The 17,987-nt window shown below is 39.2% G+C and overlaps 2 protein-coding genes across 2 annotated transcripts; one reads left to right on the plus strand and one right to left on the minus strand.

Annotated features, from left to right (window-relative positions):
- Window positions 1-5,223: 5,223 nt before the first annotated feature.
- LOC111906390 (uncharacterized) lies at window positions 5,224-6,793 on the plus strand. The gene is made up of 2 exons (XM_023902151.2): window positions 5,224-5,853; window positions 6,017-6,793. The coding sequence occupies exons 1-2, from the start codon at window positions 5,224-5,226 to the stop codon at window positions 6,791-6,793; spliced, it is 1,407 nt and encodes a 468-aa protein (XP_023757919.2).
- Window positions 6,794-9,741: 2,948 nt separating this feature from the next.
- LOC128133707 (secreted RxLR effector protein 161-like) lies at window positions 9,742-10,215 on the minus strand. The gene has a single exon (XM_052771227.1). It carries the CDS (start codon window positions 10,213-10,215, stop codon window positions 9,742-9,744), a length of 474 nt encoding a protein of 157 aa, XP_052627187.1.
- Between the last annotated feature and the right edge of the window lie 7,772 nt (window positions 10,216-17,987).

Raw genomic sequence — 17,987 nt, forward strand, 5'->3', positions numbered from 1 at the left:
CCGGATCCCGAAGCAACACGTCTCGTCACCACCATACTGCAAACACACTCAATGTCTCAGACAAATCATATAATGACGGAAGACCAATACCCTCAATCCCTAGGGGTTGTGACTTCCTTGCTACGCGTATGGGTCCTATGCTTTCAGTAGTATGGGCCCCTACTACCTTCCACACCTACCCATATTTGTCTCAAGTATCACCACAACGCCTTAAACTATATTCAACATAATATGCGCTCAACCCTCACTGACAGGGGACGTCGCCTAACTAGCAACTGATTCTGCAGTTCCGCACCACTCACACATCCATGAAACTTCCATCATCCCCTACAGCGTTAGTGTACACTGGCTGCACATAGCGCTGGACCCGATAGACTTTCGAATATCTGATCCTACACTAAGGTCGAATCAGACATTCTCAGGCTATAAGATCTTGACTACACACAGCCATGGTGCATATGCTAAAAATCTGCAGTTATGATGTCAATTCCATATACAAGGATCCCTAGGCTAATAGGCATCATATAATCAGGCAATTCTATCATGCGATTCCTAAAGATCCCTAGCCTAGCACTAGCATGTTGTTCTAACATATCATAATATCAAATAACTGTATGGTATTTTGGGTCTTACTTACAAGTTCCGGCTGATCGTACCCTCTGCATCCTCCATCCTTTATTTTGAAAACCATTTTAAAACTTATTTTCCGAAATTGATTTGAGACTGGATTCACACGAGTGTTCCTCCAATTCACTCAAACCAAGGCTCTGATACCAACTTGTAACGCCCATAAAATTTACGCCAAAATTTAAGCTTTTAATACTAACAAAAGAGTCAAATAGTAGTTGTTTTTACAAAAAAATTTCCAATTCATTTATTATCAGAGTGTCCCAAATAGATCATGAGGATGAGGAGCGGTACGGTCACGCCTTCGCCTTCCCTCGCTCTCCTGAAGTACCTGAAACAATAAACTAAAAACTATAAGCCCGAGGGCTTAGTGAGCTACCCCCAAAATACCAATACCACGCTGGCAGAAACCATAGCCATAACGATCAATAAAACAACATACATACTGGGCCATCGGCCGGATTGGTCCGCCCTACTGGGCCTACAGTCTATCTGAATCTATCCCGAGCCTTCGGCATGACTGGTCCGCCGCGTGGGCCTACAGTCTCCCCGGACCGCTCAAAGGGTGTGTTGGCCTTCACCACAAAGCAGGACCGCCTTAACCCAACCCACAAACAAATAACCATGTACGCATATTATCATATACGGACACATACAAATAACAAACATATTTATCTCACTGACCATCAATCATAGAGTTTCACTTGTAACTAGAGCATCGACCTAACAGGTCACTAACATACCAATCTTTACGAATCATGAAACCATAACATACTATCTATCCTAATTCCGATCTAACAGATCAGAATCATATGTAGCATACCATGACAACCGATCTAACTGATCTCTAGCATAGCAACCATCCCTAACAGGATGAAATCTAACATGGCAATAACAAAGCAACCATCCTAACCTAGGATGAAATCTAACATGGCAATAACAAAGCAACCATCCTAACCCAGGATGTAAATCATAAAGGGTTGGCCTTGGTGCCGTAGACCCTATCGATATAGTGAGGATAACTCACCTCGCAGATGTCGATTCAAAAGGTAAACTCCAACTATCGGATCACTTGACACCGGCTCCACCACCTATAACCATAACACAATATACTCATAAGTTCTTACTCTTATGAGACACCTCATAACCTCCTAGTAAATTCCTGCTCAAGGTCAAAGTCCTCGGTCAAGGTCAACAGTCCATGTTGACCTCAACTCGCTAAGTACACTCGGTCACTCGCCGAGTCCATGGAGCACATTCCTACTCGCCGAGTCATCGGAGTGACTTGTCGAGTTCCGTCGAATCCCGATCAATCCTTAAGGCCACCCATCGAGTTTCCTCCTTGCAAATCGACGGGTACACACGCAACCATATCCTTGGTTAAACTCATCCGACTCGCTGAGTTGTTCTTCAATTCGTCGAGTTTCATGGCCATCTTCATCTAACTCACCGAGTTGTTCAAACAACTCGTCGAGTTCACGACTTCCTTCAACTGACTCTTCGAGTTGTTCATCCAACTCTTCGAGTTCAATGCACATCTTCATATGAATTGCCGAGTCTTTACAATCATTTTAACATGCAGACGTCTTTAAGCCATGGCAAGGCCCCAAATTGCAGATCCAACTTCCTTAGGCCTGCTTATCATGTAAAGTTGCAAACTTTACGTGCATGCATTGCTTCACAAGCTCCTAATGCCAAAACCAAACTTTTAATGGGTGCTTATGGACCAAGGGAACCTTAATTTTGTCTAAAGCTAGAACTTTATGCTTGAATGCTCCAAAGAGGGTCCAGATCTGAAGTTACAACTTCAGATCTAGCCCATAGATTGTCATACCAACTTGATACCCTCTTAAAACCCCTAAACTCATTCAAAGATAAGGTCTAGACTGAAATAACTGAGGGTAATGGTTTAATACCATACCAAGAGATCTCCACAGCAGAAGAATTCGGATCTCCTCCCAGCTCCTTGCCCCAAACACTTGGATTCCCCAAACTTTTAAACCAAAATCTTCTCTCAAAGCTTCAATACACAAGGCACACACACACACACACGAGTTAGAGATGCAAAGGGGGCTGCCAAGGAACTGAAAGAGGCTTGAGCTTCTTTAAATAGAGGTGCAACCCCGAGAATTAGGGTTTCACTTTCCAGCTCCTACTCGTCGAGTCCCACATGGACTCGCCGAGTAGATCACTTAACTCGCGATCCAACCCGCTGCTACTCGTCGAGTAGGGCAACCAACTCGTCGAGTAGGGCAACCAACTCGTCGAGTAGGGCCAAAACCCAAAAATATTATATTTAAAGTACTACCTGAGAGTCGGGGCGCTACACTTTGGAATGGCACAAATGCGCTCTAAATAGTTATGCATGTGGGCTGAAGTTGAAGAATTGAAGATTGGGCTAGAATGCATGTTAAATGGCCCAAGTCTCACATTCAATGTGACCCACGCGGTCCGAGTGGACTCATACGCGATCCGCATGAATTGTGCTGAGCTGATTCTAGGTTTGACTTGTTGACTCTATTTGTGGAAGTTTGGTGGGTGGCTTTTGGTACCTTTTTGAATCCAGAATTCAGCTCCCTTTGGCTGGAGATAGGAGCCATTATTGAGGGGTATCACTTGAAGAACATAGACCATTCTCTCTTAAGAAAGCTTTGGAAGATTTGAAGGATTTTTGGAAAACTAGTGTAATTTCTTTCCATCTTGCATCTAAGACTATGTTTGGTACCACTAAACTATATTGTTTTTCTTTTACTTTGGCCATGCTTGGCTAAACTTTCATTTGGTTGATTAGGGTTTAACCCATGGATGATAATTTGCTTTTAAGACTTATTATTACATTGTGTTTGAAGTTTATGGAAATGTTTTCTAGTTAAACATCTTGTTGTGTTTATTTATCTTTGATCATGAGCTTGGGTGAATGAATGCTTGTTTTTGTTGACTAATTTCTTGGTTAAGTAATGGATCTTCATATTAGTAAGCAACAAATGGTTTGTATGTTTGTTTTCATTTCATTTAGACCATAGAAATGTTTCCTCCATAATGATAATGTAAGCATTTGATTATCTTTTGGACTTGGTAACTCTTATAACTTAAAGCTAATTGATTTTCACAAGATTTTATGCTTCGTTGATTTTGTGACTTCAATTATGGAAATGTGTTAAGAGCTCCTCTAACCATTTTAATTTCTAAGAAGAGTTGAGGTAATTTGTGCTTATGAACTGCTATAGCCAAGTTAAACCAATTCACAAGTGTTATTCCATTAAGTCTAATGATAAGTCAATCATATCATCCATGAGGTGTACCCAAAAATCAACCAATTTTACTTCATTGAATTTAATCCAAACTTTTACTTGTTTACTTGTTACATTTTCATTCTAGCTAGTTTTAATTTTGTCAAACAATCAAAAAGAATTAAATCCCCCCCCCCCCCCCCCTTTTACTTTTAATTTTGTTTTTCAAGTGTTTTACAAAGAGATTTACATAGAGATTTAAATTGAACCAATCTCCGTGGATATGATCCCTTTACCATTATACACTATTTTAGTGTATAATATTTAGGGTTATTAATTTTGTTGGCCTCGACAACCACCAAATTTTGGCGCTGTTGCTGGGGATTGGTTTATTTTTAATCAATTTGTTTTTCTATGCCCAGATCTCAGCGTACAGGTGACTTGATTTACAACCCAGAAATCGAAAAAGAAGCAAGGTGTTTGGCAAAGGAAAAGCGAATTGAACGTGGTCAAACTTCTAATCCTCAAGGGGATCCGGAAGTTGAACTCACTTCATCAAGTGATACGGAACCCGATTCTAGTCCCGACCCCTACCAAGAAATTCCCGAAACACCACCTCTACAACACCCCCCCATTATTGAACCAATTGCAATGGCGGACGAAGGAGAGGCTCCCGAAAGAACTTTGAGGCAAATGATGGAGACCGATGTTACACAAACTCCAATCGGTATCAATTACCTGGTTTTGGAAGGAGGTTCGGAATTGAAGTCAAGTTTAGTCCATCACCTCCCAACTTTTCATGGATTGGAGAACGAAGACCCGCATAAGCACTTGAAGATGTTCCACATTATTTGCACTAGCATGAAGCCACAAGGGTCAACCGATGACCAAATCAAGCTAAGGGCATTCCCCTTTTCATTGGCCGTTAGAGCAAAGGATTGGTTATTTTATCTTCCTCCGGGGTCGGTCAATTCATGTAACGACATGGCAAGAGCTTTTCTTGATAAATTCTATCCCGCTTCAAGAGTCTCAAGTCTTATAAATGAGATTTGCGGAATCCGCCAAGGTCAAAATGAGACTTTTCATAATTATTGGGAGAGGTTCAACAACTTGTGCTATAGTTGCCCACAACACCAAATTCCGGAACAACTCCTCATTCAACACTTTTATGAGGGATTGTTGCCAATGGAGAGAAGACTAGTTGATGCCTCAAGTGGTGGTGATGTCTTTAGTAAAACTCCACAACAAAGTCAATGAAGTGGGATCATCGAACCTAGAGTCTCAAATCAAAGACTTAACCTCCGTTGTTCAAAAGCTAGCCTTAGGACAAACTCCACAAGTGATAGTTTGTGGGATATGTGCAACAATGGGACACCCTACAGATATGTGTCCCATTCTCCAAGAAGATGCGGAACATGTGAATGCCACGGGAGAGTTCCAAAATTACCACAACAAGCCATCCGGTTACCAAAATGCTTACAATTCAAGTTGGAAGCCAAATCCCAACACGAGCTACAAACCAAGACCATTGCCTCAAAATGCATTGGTTAGACCATCCTATCCGCCACCACAACCCCATTACCAACATCCACAACCACACTATCAATCCAAACCGCACCCTCCACACCACCAACAACCTCCTCAATCCCAACCAGGTAGCTCCGGAATGTCTCTCGAAGACATTGTCAAATCCCTAGCCACAAGCGCCCAACAATTCCAAAAAGAGACAAGAACTAGTATCTCTAACCTTGAAGCGCAAATGGGAGATATAGTTACATCCATAAGCAAGTTGGAGTCCCGTGGGAAATTTCCTTCTCAAACCGAAAAGAATCCTAATCTCAATGTGGTGACCTTGAGAAGTGGCAAACAAGCCGAAGAAATTAGTTCAAAGAAGAAGCCAATGGATGAAGAAGAAGAAATAGAAGTCATTCCCATTGAAGAACCTATGGTCAATAACGATGCACAAGCCAGAGTTCCGAAGAAGACTATTCCCCTCGTAACACCCATAGCCACTCAACTGCCATTCCCCTCCTGACTTGCAACTTCAAAGAAGAAAATGGAGGAGAAAGAGATTTTGGACACCTTCCCAAAAGGTGGAAGTAAACATTCCTTTACTTGATGCAATCAAACAAATTCTGAGATATGCAAAATTCTTGAAGGAGCTTTGCACCAACAAGAGAAAGTTGAAAGGAAATGAGAAAATCTCGATGAACGAAAATGCATCCGCGGTTTTACAAAGGAAGCTTTCACCCAAATGCAAAGATCCCGGAATGTTCACGGTCATTTTCAAGATTGGAGATGTCACTTTTAGTAGTTCTATTCTTGATCTTGGTGCCTCTATCAATGTCATGCCTTATTCGGTGTATGAATCATTGAATGTCGGACCCTTAAGTGAAACCGGTGTCATAATCTCTCTTGCGGATAAATCAAGTGTCTTTCCTAGAGGTGTTTTGCAAGATGTCCTAGTGCAAGTAAACCAATTAGTCTTCCCAACGGATTTCTATGTCATTGACCTAGATGAACAAGTATCCTCAAAATCGGGCATAATCTTACTTGGGAGACCATTCTTGAAGACGACTAGAACAAAGATTGATGTATATGCGGGAAGCTTCACAATGGAATTTGATGGTGAAACAATAAATTTTAACATTTATGATGCTATGAGGTACCCTAGTGATGTTTCATCGTTGTGCTTTGTTGATGTTGTTGAACCATTAACCCAAGAGTTGTTCGAGTTGTCTAATGGTGACATGTTGGAGATGGTTTTGAGCAAAGGGTTTGATTGTGAAAAATTAGCCAAGAAGTTGAAACTCTACTTACTAGACCCATTAGTCAACAATTTGGAGATCAAGAAGACCACCCAATTTAGTGTGAAGCAAATTGAATTACCTCAAACTCACACGAGATTGCCGCCTTCCCTTATCCAACCTCCATAATTAGAATTGAAGATCCTTCCTCAACATTTGAAGTATGCGTACTTGGGAGACAACGAGACTCTTCCGGTCATCATTTCGAATCACCTAACAAAGTGTGAAGAAGAACAGCTCCTCAAGGTCTTGAGGGAACATAAAGAGGCAATGGGTTGGATGATTGCGGATATCAAGGGTTTGAGTCCCTCCACTTGTATGCACAAAATCTTAATGGAGGATGAATGTAAGTCGAGTAGAGACGCGCAAAGAAGGTTGAATCCACCAATGATGGAATTGGTCAAGAAAGAGATTTTGAAGCTCCTAGACGCGGGAATGATCTATCCAATCTCGGATAGCAAATGGGTGAGCCTGGTTCAAGTCGTGTCGAAGAAGACGGGAATCACGGTGGTCGAGAACAACAAATGTATGATGGTCCCCACTCGTGCACAAAACAGGTGGAGAGTATGTATTGACTACCGCAAACTCAATGCAAGCACACAAAAAGATCATTTTCCATTACCTTTCATTGACCAAATGTTAGAAAGGTTGGCCAGAAAATCCCACAATTGTTGTCTCGACAGGTATTCCGGTTTTCACCAAATCCCGGTGGCACCGGAAGACCAAGAAAAGATAACTTTTACATGTCCATTTGGCACTTTTGCATACCGTAGAATGCCATTCGGATTGTGTAATGCCCCGACCACTTTCCAACGTTGTATGGTTAGTATCTTTTCAGAATATGTTGAAAATATAATTGAAGTTTTCATGGATGATTTTACGGTATATGGAAACTCCTTTCAAGAGTGTTTGACCAATCTCACCAAAATTTTGAAAAGATGTATTGAAACAAATCTGGTTTTAAACTTTGAAAAATGTCATTTTATGGTGAGTCAAGGTCTTATTTTGGGTCACATTGTGTCAAAGAAAGGAATTGAGGTAGATAAGGCCAAGATAGATGTTATTCAAAGCTTACCTTACCGACTTGTGTTCGGGAAGTTCGTTCTTTTTTGGGCCATGCAGGTTTCTACCGGCGATTGATCAAGGACTTTTCGAAGATAATAAGACCAATGTGCCAACTCTTGCAAAAGGATGTTGATTTCGAGTTCAATGAGGCGTGAAAAGAAGCTTTCAACAAGCTCAAAGAGTTGCTCACATCCGCCCCCATCATGCAAGCACCAAATTGGGATCTCCCATTTGAGATTATGTGTGATGCAAGCAACTATGCGATAGGTGCCGTTTTGGGTCAAAAGAGTGGGAGGGCCTCCCACGTGATCTACTATGCATCGAAAGCACAGATCTGAAAAGTACCATTAGTACCACAATCAAGAGTTTGAAAAATCGTAAGGATCTTCGTGCAAGAGTGTGCCAAAGAAAAATAAATAAAGCAATATATGTATGGGATAAAAGTGATGTCTTGAAGGACATAAAACGAATGATTCTGGGCACGAATCTCTTCCTTCAAAGTCAAGAGAGACTGAGAAGTATCTGTGTGGTTTCCCACAAAATACGATTAAATGTTTGTTAAGAAACATTGAAAGGCATCTTTTCAAGTATAGGCTTTGGCGGGTGGTTTAGATTCAACCGAACTTCGATACTTAAAATACGACCGAAAGTGAGATGAAGTACTTGAGAGACCGATGTGGTCTATTAAACAAGTAGGTTTGGAGAATTTATTTTGTGACTGGATATTAATTAGAAATCTCAAAACAAAACTAAAACTGGATCTTATGGGAAGAAACGTATTGGTGATAGACGATATCATAAAGATCACCCAAAAATTAGAAATTTCTTAAGGTACAAATAATATCTTGATCATATAAGTGTTCACCGTCAATTCATTCAAGGTATTGGATTTTGGGTCTCATTCAGCAGATGGTGATCGTGACTAAGATCATCAACACAGATGTTATGTAACCATAATCCTCAGTGGTAATTGCTGAGAGTCTCAAGGGTTATGATTGTGAAGCGAAACATGATGGAGAATAATGAGGTGGTTAAAGAGCTAAAAGTACCTCTACTAATTTAGAATGACAAGGCAGAAAACTCTGAACTCATTATGAGAAGAGTAAGGTAGCTCGTGACTTGAGTGAATTTAGCAGCCTAATTGGGAAGAGACGATAGGTATTGACTGAATCATTAAGACTTCACTCAGAGTCTAGGAGGCTTCGGTCTACATGCAACAACATGCTTCTAGGGACACTTAACTAGTACAAGGATAAGAGTGTTATACCTGCCCTGACTCCAACCGAGATAACATATGTGATTATCAAACCAAAAGAAACGAAACGAAACAAAAATAGAAAAATAAAAAAAAATAGAAAAAGAATAAAAACAGAAAAGAAAAATATTTTTGGATTTTTGTAAATTTCTGAAAAACAATAAAAACATAAAAGAATATTAATGCTACATGTGAACACATGAGAGAATAAAATTTCTTTACAAAAATATACAACCGAAACCATAACTTAGAAAAGATGAAGCGAAATGGGCTGAGCGATCGGATCATTTCGGTTCCAGAAAAATCTAGAGCCGAAATAGAGCGAGCTTTCTGTTCATTTTGGTTCGCAAAAATTCTAGAGCCGAAATAGACCGAGCATTCGGTTCATTTCGGTTCCCGGAAATTTTGGAGTCGAAATAGACCGAGCGTTCGCTCTATTTCGCTTCTTCAAATTTTAGTGAGACATAATGGGTTTCGGTACCGACTCAGCTTCCATCATTCCCAAACCTTGTAGAATTTTATTAAAGCTTGCTTCTGGTAGGGTTTTAGTGAAGATGTCAGCCAGTTGGTATGAGGACCGAACGAAATGAACTTCAACGTTACCATCTTCCACATGGTCCTTTATGAAGTGGTATCTTAGTGCAATATGTTTGGTCTTCAAGTTTTGCACTGGATTGTGACATATACGAATCACACTTTCTGAGTCACAGTAGAGAGGGATCTTCTTCATGCTTAAGCCATAATCTCTAAGTTGGCTTTATATCCATATGACCTGCGATGTACAAGATGCTGCAACGATGTACTCAGCTTCGGCTGTGGAAAGAGACACACAAGTTTGTTTCTTTGACTGCCAGTTGACAAGTTTGCCATCAAGGAACTGGCATCCACCTGTTGTGCTCTTTCGGTCTAATCCACATCTACCAAGATCAGCGTCAGAGAAAGATTGAACAATGAAGCCAGATTTTGCAGGATACCAAAGACCGAGAGATGTGGTTCGCTTCAAATACCGGAATATATTTTTCACATCAATCATATAAGCTTCTCTTGGATTTGCTTGAAACCTTGCACAATAACAGATAGAGAACATTATGTCCAGTCTACTAGTTATTAAATACATTAGAGATCCTATCATCTGACGAGAGAGATTCACATCAACAGTCGGTTTCTCAAGAGATGGAGTTAGCTTCGTGCCAAATGCCATTGGAACCTTTACTTTGGAATCTCCCGTCATGCCGAACTTTGCCAGCAAAATCTTTGTGTACGCTTCTTGATTTATGAAGATGCCTTTTGGTCCCTATCTTATATTCAATCAAAGGAAAAAGTTAATCGGACCCATTGTGCTCATTTCAAATTTAGTCTCCATCAACTTCCTGAATTCGACTGTTAAGCTAGGATACGTGGATCCGAAGATGATGTCATCGACATAAATTTGAACTATCATTAAGTGTTCGCCTTCTTTCTTGCGAAATAAGGTTGGGTCAACCGAACCTTGTTTGAATTTTGACATTTTGAGAAAACGTATTAAAGTTTCATACCAGGCTCTCGGTGCTTGCTTCAAACCATAGACTGCTTTATCCAGTATGTAGCAATGATCAGGATACTTTTCGTTCACAAATCTGGGTGGTTGCTCAATGTATACTGTTTCTTCCAGTTCTCCATTCAAGAAAGCACATTTTACATCCATTTGGAAAACTTCGAAGTTTTCATGTGCAACATATGCCAAAAAGATTCTCACTGGTTCCAACCCAGCTACAGAAGCGAAGGTATCTTCATAATCTATTCCTTCTTCCTGGTAATATCCTTTCACCACCAGACTTACTTTGTTGCAGATGACGTTACCCTCTTTATCTAACTTATTTCTAAAAACCCATTTTAAACCGAATACAAATGCATCCTTTAGTGTGGGAATCAGCCTCAAAACACGATTTCGTTCAAACTCATGGAGTTCGTCTTGCATAGCTTGCACCCGATCAGAGTGATCGAGAGCAGCATGTACCGTCTTCGGTTCAATTTTGGAGACAAACGAATTAAACATGCATAATTCTACTTGATAGAATAAAGCAGCTTACTTCGCCTTCAGTTGAGAGCGTGTGAGAACTCCCTCTGATGATTTACCAATTATTTGAGTTTTAGGATGATCCTTTGTCCACTTTATGAGAGGAGGGTAATTTGGATCATAGGCAGGATCCAGCTTAGCATTGACTTCTTATTCCAGTTCTGACAGATCGACTTCGTCATTTGCATTTTCATTCTCCCCCTCAAATGGCGAACCGAATCCCATGTCAGGTTCAGTACTCTCCCCTTTAGATAGATCATCATGAGTTGGTGTTACTGATGGATTCTCCCCCTGGAAAGTCAATTCGGTTGTTTATGGTGTTGACGAACCCTCCCCCTGGGATATTGAGCTTTCTTTTGAAGGGTCATTGGTGGTTGGATGATCATTTGATGTAGTATTTTCGCTTTCCATTGCTTTAGTAGCTTCATCGATAATTTTCTTCAAGGAATCGATCTTGGTATCTGCTGCTTTCACTTCTGAGTTGTTTTCCTTCTCTGGTTCATCAAAGAGCAGCATGTACTCTTCAAATATATTGGAAATGGGAATAGAGACTTGACCTGATGCCGGAAATATTTCTTCCGTTGGAGCTTCGCTTGCTTGAATTTTCTTCATATAATTATCATCAAAAGTTACATAGTAGGTTTCTTCAGTTTTCCTTGAGCGTTTAGTCAGAACCTATATGCTTTAGACGTAAGTGAATAGCCAAGAAAGATCCCTTCATCTGCCTTTACATCAAACTTATTGCGGTTCTCTTTTGAGTTGAAAATGAAGCATCTTGAACTGAACACATGGAAAAAATTTACATTGGGCTTGCGATTATTCAAGATTTCGTATGGAGTGATGGAAAATCGCTTGTTGAGGAACGACCGATTCTGCGTGTAACACGCAACAGCTATAGCATCTGCCCAGAAGTATAATGGAAGAGAAGCAAAACTCAGCATGGTTCGAGTTGCTTCACACAATGAACGGTTTCGCCTTTCAACGATCCCATTATGTTGTGGATTATAAGGAGCAGAGAAGTTGTGAGTTACTCCCTTTTCAGCCAGAAACTCTTCAAGGTCTTTATTTTTGAACTCTAGACCATTATCGCTTCTTATGTTTCTTACCACCTTTCGCAGCTGTAATTCCACTTGCTTAATGAAAACCTTCAGCTTGGGAGTAGCCTCTGAGTTCTGTTTAAGAAAGTAAACCCAGTTGAAGCGTGAAAAATCATCTACAATCACAAGTATGAACTTACTACCACCGATGCTTTCAATAGCCGAATGACCACATAAGTCGATGTTCAGCAATTCAAGTGGTTCGATGATTTTTGTATTGATACGAGAAGGGTGACTCTTTCTGCTCTGCTTGCCCATCTCACATGCTGCGCACAGGTGTTCTTTGTCAAATTTGAGAACAGGAAGTCCACGCACATGATCGCCAAGCACCAGTTTATTAATATCTTTGAAGTTCAGGTGCGAAAGTCTTTGGTGCCACAACCAGCTTTCGTCTAAGTTCGCCTTTGTATGAAGGCATATAGTTGGATTTCCTCTGATTGGATTGATATTCAGCGGATACATCTCGCCTTTGCGCATGGATTTCAACAGGACTTTCTTAGTTTTCTTTTCAATGATCTCTGAACCCTCGTCATCGAATGAAACCTTTAATCCGGTTCCCACAACTAGTTAAGAGACACTGATTAGGTTATGCTATAACCCTTCCACGTAGGCTACTTTACGAATTGAAAATTCGCCATTTGTAATCATCCCATATCCTTTGATCGTGCCATATGAGTTGTTTCCATATTTTACATATCCACCATCTTTAAGGGACCAAAACTCCCTAAGTTTTTCCCTCCTTCGTGTCATGTGACGAGAGCAGCCACTTTCAATATACCATTCGTCGTCAAACTGCTTGTCACCTATAACCTGCAAAATTAAGCAGATTTAGGAACCTAAAGTCTCTTGGGCCCTGATGAGTTTTTCACAGAATAGGGAATTGCAACAGAAAGATCAACAATATATGTTCTTTTTATTAATGTGGTTTCATCTTTTCGTTTGATGGTGTAAACTTTGATTTTATTTTTGTCTTTCTTTATTTGGGGTATCTTTTTGTTAGTTGGTTTTTTAGTTGATTTTTTCTTTGGAGACCTATGGTTTGATGACTTTTTCTTAACTTGTCCTTCATTATTAGAGACAAGCTTTCCCTTTCCCTTGATATCCTTCACCGGGTTTGGTTTTGGTTAAGAGCGAGAAGGATTGGATTTTGGACCGAAACTTGGCTTTCGGTTCTCTGCACTTGTGTTGGGACCGAAACCAGACTTTCGGTTTTTGGCATAGTAAGAGTTGGGACCGAAACTTGACTTTCGGTTCTTGTGAACACCATTAGGACCAAACAAGTTGTTCGGCTCTCCTGACTGCATGACTGGCATAGATTGACTTGTGCTTCCTTTTTCATCTTCAGATTAGAAGCTTTTTCAGAGCGAACATAAGTGGGGTTTTGGGATTGCCAAAACTGTTTTCTTTCATTGAGGTTCTTCATGTATCTTTTGTTCCTCTAGCGTTTCTGCTCAACAAGTTGTTCTTGAGTCAAGTGAATGTTGGCCTTAGGTTCCTTTTTCTTTTTATGAGCTTCGGTTGTTGGTGATGATTCGCTGGAAGCTTTTAGTGGTTCGCTTGGTATATCTTTAGTACCACTTGTACTGGGTTTATCAAAGCTTGAGGGCTTGTTGATGGGTTCAACCACGTACCTACCCTTGACTCTCCATGAGGTTCGCTCTGACAGGCCGACCGTTTCTTCTGCATTGTCTATTGGAGCAGACCAGAAGTAGTTGTCACAACCTTCAGCGTTATCTTTATCGACCATGGAGGTCAACTCTGCCGTTTGTTTCTTAGTTATTCCTTTAACGGTATATACTTGGTTCGGGACTGTTTGTACCTTTCGATAAACTACCGCCTTTTCTTTGAGGACTTTGGACTTATCTTTGGAAATGCGAGTGAACTCAACAGAATTTTCAAATACAAGCGATTTTGCTATTTCTGATTCGCTATTGAGAAATGCTGAACAGTCAATCTCTTTTTCTAACGAAATTTCGCTCATTTCACTTTCCTCATCAAATTCAGAAGTGGTTTCTAAATTCATTTTATTTTCTGAACTTAATTTTGCATTGGATGAGTCATACTTCTGTAAGGTCTCGGTTTTGATTTTTAATTTATCATTTTCATCCAGTAATTTCCTTAACATACATTTATGTTCTTTGGACTCAATAAAAGACTCAATTTTGTCCAGTCCATATTTATAGGTCACTGAAAGCTCATCTGAGGACATTATAGATTCATATTCAGCGATGACTTCGTCCTCCTTACATTCAAGGAAAGGAAAAATCATTTTATGAATCTTTTTACCTATCTCACAATCTAAATGCAATTGGGTGATATTTGTATATAAGCGTTTAACAATTAAACAAAAAATATTTCTTTGTTTTAAGAACTTCAGATTGTCTCGTTGCAAATAAATAAGTTCATCCCTAGCCCTAACTAACTCTGACTCCTTCTGCTGTATCCATATCCTTCTCTCTTCACTCTTGGAAGACTCCCTGCTGAGTTGGTCAGTTAGGCTAGAATTTGCTAAACGAGTTTGCATAAGACTGCCACTTAAGTTAGAAAACTTGAATTTTAATTCATTTAATTCTTTTTCGTAATTTGTTAGTGGTATTTTAAGTGATTCTAGGATAGATTGTACCTTTTTGATTAACTGATCACAATCGTTGATCCTTTCACTCATAGGCTTGGTCGCGAAACATTTGTCTTCCTTAAGCTTCGCTTCCTCAGTCTTACTTTCAGTTGTCACCATTAAGCATCTTCTAGCCGACTCAGTAACTCCTTCTCTCGCCACATAAGCTCTTCCATGCGAAGGTCTGCATATCTCTTCGTCTTCAGAGTCTGTAGACCAGACTTCTAATCCACCAAACTCATCATCAATAATATGTTCCTGCACAATTAAAGCATTCATAAAAACGTTAGATTTTTTCTTCTTCTTTATCTCCTCCAACTTTCGCATGTGGTATGCTTCGTCATCTTCATCATCCTTTTTCTCAGACATCTTTCTCAACATGAAATCCTTGGCAAAGTGGTTCTTTCCGTGACAGTAGTTGCAGTCATATCCTGAATCTCTCACAAGCTTGCTTTTCTTCTTCTCGTCATCCTTTTGAGTAGTATTTTTGTTCTCCTCTTTCATCTTTTCAGAGCTATAGCTTCACTGCCAGTTTCGGTTCTTGTTGACAGGGAACTTCTTACGAGCAAACTTCTTTGGATTTGAAACCATCATTGTATATTCATCATTGGTCAGATCGCACTCTGACATATCAGATTCTTCCTCTTCGTCTACTACGCTCTTGCTTTTAGAAACAAGGGTCAGAGAACCCACACTCGAAACTACTTTCGCTTCCTTAGACACCACACTTTCATGAGATTTAAGTATACCTATCAATTTCGCCACCGAGTAGGACTTAAATTGCTCATGTGCCTTTACAGTCGAGACTACTGCCATCCATTCGGGTCTTAAGCCGTTCATGAACGTCACCTTTTGTTCAATCAACTTCCTTTCAATACCATACTTCATCATCTTGCTAAGTAGATGGTTGAAACGATCGAATGTCTGAATGCGTTTCTTTTCGGGTTTTTGTACGAAAGCACCGAACTCAGAGAGCAAAAGGGTTTGGATGGAGTGCTCTAGATCCTCATCAGTTGAATATGATTCTTTCAACCTATCCCATATTTCTTTAGATGTCGTGTATGAACTTACTAAACGAAAAGTATCGGTTTGCAAAGCTGATCTGATCATTCTCATGGCTTTAACATTGCATAGCAACTTGTCCTTTTCGTCTTGAGGGATCTTCTCTACGTCCACCAAGATTTGGTTATACTCCTTTTGAGATTTGATCGTTCTGTTCGTTCCAGAGTGAACAAACGGACCCAATGTTATTGCTTCCCAGATTAGATAACCATTGTCTTCAGATCGTATGACGTAGTCTTTAAAGTGATGCGCCCATACTTCATAATCTTGAGTATAGAGAATGGGAACTCTCGTAGTAGATCCTATACTGTTGGAGATGTTGATTGGATTGACTTAAGAATCGCCGTGAGACATTGATTCAAAACAGATAAACAGATAAACAGATAAACAGGAATGAAGTAATCAAAAAAGATAAACATGGGTTTATTGAATCAAATAATCAATTGATGGGATTATTTCGCTATTAGATTGACAGATTCAAAAACACAAGAATGAATCAAATAATGTCGAATGATTAATATCACACACCTCAGAAGAGCTCGATGAAGAACTTCGACTGTAGAAATGTGTTTAGGGTTACAATGCAAAAGCAATTAATGAGAACTCTATCTTAACGCTATACATGCATGCATAATATATAGTCTAACCCTAAGCTTAAACCACGGTCGGACGGGCCCAAACCGGGTAATCAAAATATAACATTAAGCCCATATGACTCAACACACTAAACCCAACACCTTCTGCCCATCGACGTAGGTCATCTTGATTGAACCATGTAAATACTATGACTGAGCAAAAATGACACCAAAAAAACGACAAAAACTGATAAAACTAAAACCGAAAAACCGCAACTAAACCCAAACCGTCGTGGGTTGTGCTTTTCCAAAACCAAAAGATTCAGTTTGGTTTCAGTCTGTGTATAAGAGACCGACCCACTAAAATTAAATTGACCTAATTGTTTTAAAACCGTTTAGAAACCGATCCATTGATTTTGAAACCTACCAAATACACTATTATTAGTTATTTAATATATTTTTCATAAATATTATATATTCTATTAAAAAAGAAAATATAGGAAAATAGAAACCCAAGCCCCTTTACCGTTCTTAGTGCTTACCATATATATTCTTAGTGCATACCATATATACTATAACTTGGTTTATTCTTATTTTTTCATATGTTTCATTTTATAAAGATTTGCTAGAAAATAGGTTAAAATTCAAAATCCATGGGTGTAAGCCCAAAACCAATCAACACATGGGTTGAACCCAGATTTAAAAAACCCGACCCATGAACTCGAAAACCAAACCTATAAAAACCGAACCCAATGAATTTCAAAACCCAAAATACAAAATTATCGGTTTGGTTAGGTTTCATCCAAAAATTGATCCATAGACGCCTAACAGATATTATATCTTTATATGTATGATGTCATGAGTTTATGCTTTATTGCCAACCTAATATTAGTTATAAATATTATCCATTAAACTTTTCACTATGTGTACAATGATAAAGAAACATTTTCATTGCAAAAAGAAATTTGGTTATTCAATTAAAAATAGCAAAAGAAATTTGGTTATTCAATTAAAAATATAAAACTAAATATATAATTCAAAATTATGAAATTTTGAATTTTATTAAAATATGTCAATATCAAAAAACTTTAATTTAATTTTGAATACAATTAAAATTTCATTTATAATAAAGAATGTGCCACGTATCATCCAGAATGAAATCAACCTTATTGAATCCAAAGTAGGCTACTTTTATGTTTTAGTTGCTTCTGAAAATTTTAATTGATATTCAGCTGGAATGATTGGTGTAGCCAAAACTGCACACCACGGTGGGTGGCGTATCACTGTATGGCGTCCTGAACATGACATAACCCATGTGTGCAGTGATGTTGCCATATGAGGAACAAACACCATATGAAGAAATCAACCCCGTTGATTTCCTCTTCAACGTTCATCTAATGACTAAGTTTTAATTTTTTTTATAACAACCCACTTACCCCACTCTGTATGAAACATTTTACAAAACCACAATACATTTTATCACACAAAATACAACCCTTTGCACTCCAAAAATGAATCCAATAACTCTTTAACCAATTTTATTCCAAGATCAAACCATAATAAATCACGTGCCAGTGGTTCACAAACGCCGACTCCAAA

The sequence above is a fragment of the Lactuca sativa genome, chromosome 4, assembly GCF_002870075.4.
Source record: "Lactuca sativa cultivar Salinas chromosome 4, Lsat_Salinas_v11, whole genome shotgun sequence".
Taxonomy (NCBI): Eukaryota; Viridiplantae; Streptophyta; class Magnoliopsida; order Asterales; family Asteraceae; genus Lactuca; species Lactuca sativa.